General features: G+C 50.4%; 1 protein-coding gene across 1 annotated transcript in view; it reads left to right on the plus strand.

The window, feature by feature from the left end:
- The first annotated feature begins 4563 nt into the window (after nucleotides 1-4563).
- The window catches only part of abat (4-aminobutyrate aminotransferase), a 17929-nt gene continuing 17492 nt past the window's right edge, over nucleotides 4564-5000 (plus strand). The window contains exon 1 of the mRNA XM_079373367.1: nucleotides 4564-4775. Within this exon, the coding sequence (XP_079229493.1) occupies nucleotides 4706-4775 (70 nt within the window). The 5' untranslated portion in view covers nucleotides 4564-4705. The remainder of the gene's footprint in view (nucleotides 4776-5000) is intronic.

Below are 5000 nucleotides of genomic sequence, written 5' to 3' on the forward strand. Positions count from 1 at the left end.
ACACTCACACACACACAGAGGACACACTCTCACACACACAGAGGACACACTCTAACACACACACAGAGGACACACTCTCACACACACAGAGGACACTCTCACACACACAGAGGACACACTCTAACACACACACAGAGGACACACTCTAACACACACAGAGGACACACTCTCACACACACAGAGGACACACTCTAACACACACACAGAGGACACACTCTAACACACACACAGAGGACACACTCTAACACACACACAGAGGACACACTCTAACACACACACAGAGGACACACTCTCACACACACAGAGGACACACTCTAACACACACACAGAGGACACACTCTAACACACACAGAGGACACACTCTAACACACACACAGAGGACACACTCTAACACACACAGAGGACACACTCTAACACACACACAGAGGACACACTCTCACACACACAGAGGACACACACACACACACAGAGGACACACTCTAACACACACAGAGGACACACTCTAACACACACACAGAGGACACACACACACACACACACAGAGGACACACTCTCACACACACAGAGGACACACTCTAACACACACACAGAGGACACACTCTCACACACACAGAGGACACACTCTAACACACACACAGAGGACACACTCTCACACACACAGAGGACACACTCTAACACACACACAGAGGACACACTCTAACACACACACAGAGGACACACTCTAACACACACACAGAGGACACACTCTCACACACACAGAGGACACACTCTCACACACACAGAGGACACACTCTCACACACACAGAGGACACACTCTCACACACACACAGAGGACACACTCTCACACACACAGAGGACACACTCTAACACACACAGAGGACACACTCTCACACACACAGAGGACACACTCTCACACACACAGAGGACACACTCTCACACACACAGAGGACACACTCTAACACACACACAGAGGACACACTCTAACACACACAGAGGACACACTCTCACACACACAGAGGACACACTCTCACACACACACAGAGGACACACTCTCACACACACAGAGGACACACTCTAACACACACACAGAGGACACACTCTCACACACACAGAGGACACACACACACAGAGGACACACTCTAACACACACACAGAGGACACACTCTAACACACACACAGAGGACACACTCTCACACACACAGAGGACACACTCTCACACACACAGAGGACACACTCTAACACACACAGAGGACACACTAACACACACACAGAGGACACACACACACACACACAGAGGACACACTCTCACACACACACAGAGGACACACTCTAACACACACAGAGGACACACTCTCACACACACAGAGGACACACTCTAACACACACACAGAGGACACACTCTCACACACACAGAGGACACACTCTAACACACACACAGAGGACACACTCTCACACACACAGAGGACACACTCTCACACACACAGAGGACACACTCACACACACACACAGAGGACACACTCTCACACACACAGAGGACACACTCTCACACACACAGAGGACACACTCTAACACACACACAGAGGACACACTCTAACACACACACAGAGGACACACTCTCACACACACAGAGGACACACACTAACACACACACAGAGGACACACTCTAACACACACACAGAGGACACACTCTAACACACACACAGAGGACACACTCTCACACACACAGAGGACACACTCTCACACACACAGAGGACACACTCTCACACACACACAGAGGACACACTCTCACACACACACAGAGGACACACTCTCACACACACACAGAGGACACACTAACACACACACAGAGGACACACTCTCACACACACACAGAGGACACACTCTCACACACACAGAGGACACACTAACACACACACAGAGGACACACTCTCACACACACAGAGGACACACTCTCACACACACAGAGGACACACTCTCACACACACAGAGGACACACTCTAACACACACAGAGGACACACTCTCACACACACAGAAGACACACTCTCACACACACAGAAGACACACACTAACACACACACAGAGGACACACTCTCACACACACAGAAGACACACACTAACACACACACAGAGGACACACTCTAACACACACACAGAGAACACACTCTCACACACACAGAGGACACACTCTCACACACACAGAGGACACACTCTCACACACACACAGAGGACACACTCTCACACACACAGAAGACACACTCTCACACACACACAGAGGACACACTCTCACACACACAGAGGACACACTCTCACACACACAGAGGACACACTCTCACACACACAGAAGACACACTCTCACACACACAGAGGACACACTCTCACACACACAGAAGACACACTCTCACACACACAGAGGACACACTCTCACACACACAGAGGACACACTCTCACACACACACAGAAGACACACTCTCACACACACACAGAAGACACACTCTCACACACACACTGGACACACTCTCACACACACAGAGGACACACTCTCACACACACAGAGGACACACTCTCACACACACAGAAGACACACTCTCACACACACACAGAGGACACACTCTCACACACACAGAGGACACACTCTCACACACACAGAGGACACACTCTCACACACACAGAGGACACACTCTCACACACACACTGCTTTGTGTCTGTCCTTTGAGTTCCTTGTGTTGCCATGGAAACGACTGAATGTTAACTCAGTTCTGAAGTGGTTTTCTCAGAGAGTTAAGAATCTGTGACCTTTGACCCCGGACAGGAAGTGAAACAGGTGTTCAGTGCTGAACGATCACTTCCTCATAGATCACTTCTAGCTGCATCATAAACATCAAAGTCCTTCTGTTTATCCGGGCCGGCGCTGCCGTGGCCCCTGGCTTCCCCAGCAACGTTTTTCCAGTGTCTGTGGATCCCGAGGCGTTCCCAGGCCAGGCCAGGCGTTCCCAGGCCAGCCGTGGATCCGTCCACAAAGCTGTTGGTCGACCCCATTATTAAATTCATCATTGATATGAATCACAGACAGTTTCATGTTGTTAACAGCCTCCTGCTCTAAAGACTTCTTTACATTCACACTCCGCCAGTCCCTCCAGCTGACCTCCTGCTTCCCCCCTCACAGAGACCCCCCCCCCCTCCCCCCTCACAGAGACCCCCTCACACAAAGAACCCCCCCCCTCCCCCCTCCCCCCTCCCCCCTCCAGGCCATATGAAGATGCAGTCTTGTGTAACTCTCACTCTCTAGACCAGTTTCATCCAGTTAGAGCTGTTGCCAAGAAACCGACTCTGTGTGTGTGTGTGTGTGTGTGTGTGTGTGTGTGTGTGTGTGTCTCTGTCTGTGTGTGTATGTGTGTGTGTCTGTGTGTGTCTCTGTGTGCGTGTGTGTGTGTCTCTGTCTGTGTGTGTGTGTGTGTGTGTATGTGTGTGTGAGCAGATATCTGGAGCGTTCCTGTTCCTGCTGCCTGACTTACATAAGAGACTCATTTATTCTTTCACAAAAACTCAACAGCAACACACACACACACACACACACACACACACACAGACACAGAGACACACACACACACACACACACACACACACACACACACAGACACACACACACAGACACACACACACACACACACAGACACACACACACACAGACACACACACACACAGACACACACACACACACACACAGACACACACACACACAGACACACACACACACACACACAGACACACACACACACAGACACACACACACACACACAGACACACACACACACACAGACACACACACACACACACACACACACAGACACACACACACACACACACACACACAGACACACACACAGACACACACACACACAGACACACACACACAGACACACACACACACACACAGAAACACACACACACACACAGAGACACACACACACACAGACACACACACACACACAGACACTCACACACACACACACAGACACACACACACACAGACACACACACACACACACACACACATGCACACACACAGAGACACACACACACACAGAGACACACACACACACACACACACACACACACAGAAACACACACACACACACACACACACACACACACACACAGAAACACACACACACACACACACAGACACACACACACACACACACACACCTGTGTCAGAGTCTATATTCATTGATAAACGATGATGTCACAGCCTGGATCGAGCAGCTGATTGGTTCTGAAGCTCCTCTTTCAGACAGACCAACCCTGAACCACTCACACGTGTGTCACAGGGAGAAGTTGTCACTGCTGGACAGGAGGGGGCGGGGCTTAAACATGATGTCACTATGAAATGTTTTTGTCTGCCTGATTGGACGTATTAGCTCGGCTCACTCTGAAGGTTAAAGGACGTTTCTGCTAATGTTTGACTGATTGGCTTTCTCCCAGGTCTCCCTCTGATTAACTCCCCCCCCCCCCCCCTCTCTCTGTAGGTGAGATCCTGCAGGCCGCCGCTCTCTCTCTCTCTCTCTCTCTCTCTCTGTCTCTCTCTCTCTCTCTCTCTCTCTCTCTGTCTCTCTCTCTCTCTCTCTCTCTCTCTCTCTGTCTCTCTCTCTCTCTCTCTCTCTCTCTCTCTCTCTCTCTCTCTCTCTCTCTCTCTCTGACTCCATCATGGCGTCTGGTCTGATCCGCCGTCACATGGCTCTCTCTCTTCACAGAAGCACAAGGCTCAGCGCTCCAGGTAAAGCACACACACACACACTCACACACAAACATGCGCACACACACACACACACACACACACTCACACAAACATGCACACACACACACACTCACACAAACATGCACACACAGACACACACACATGCACACACAGACACACACACATGCACACACACACACACACACACTCACACACAAACATGCACACACACACACACACATGCACACACACACACTCACACAA

The sequence above is a fragment of the Symphodus melops genome, assembly GCF_947650265.1.
Source record: "Symphodus melops genome assembly, contig: scaffold_263, whole genome shotgun sequence".
NCBI lineage: Eukaryota > Metazoa > Chordata > Actinopteri > Labriformes > Labridae > Symphodus > Symphodus melops.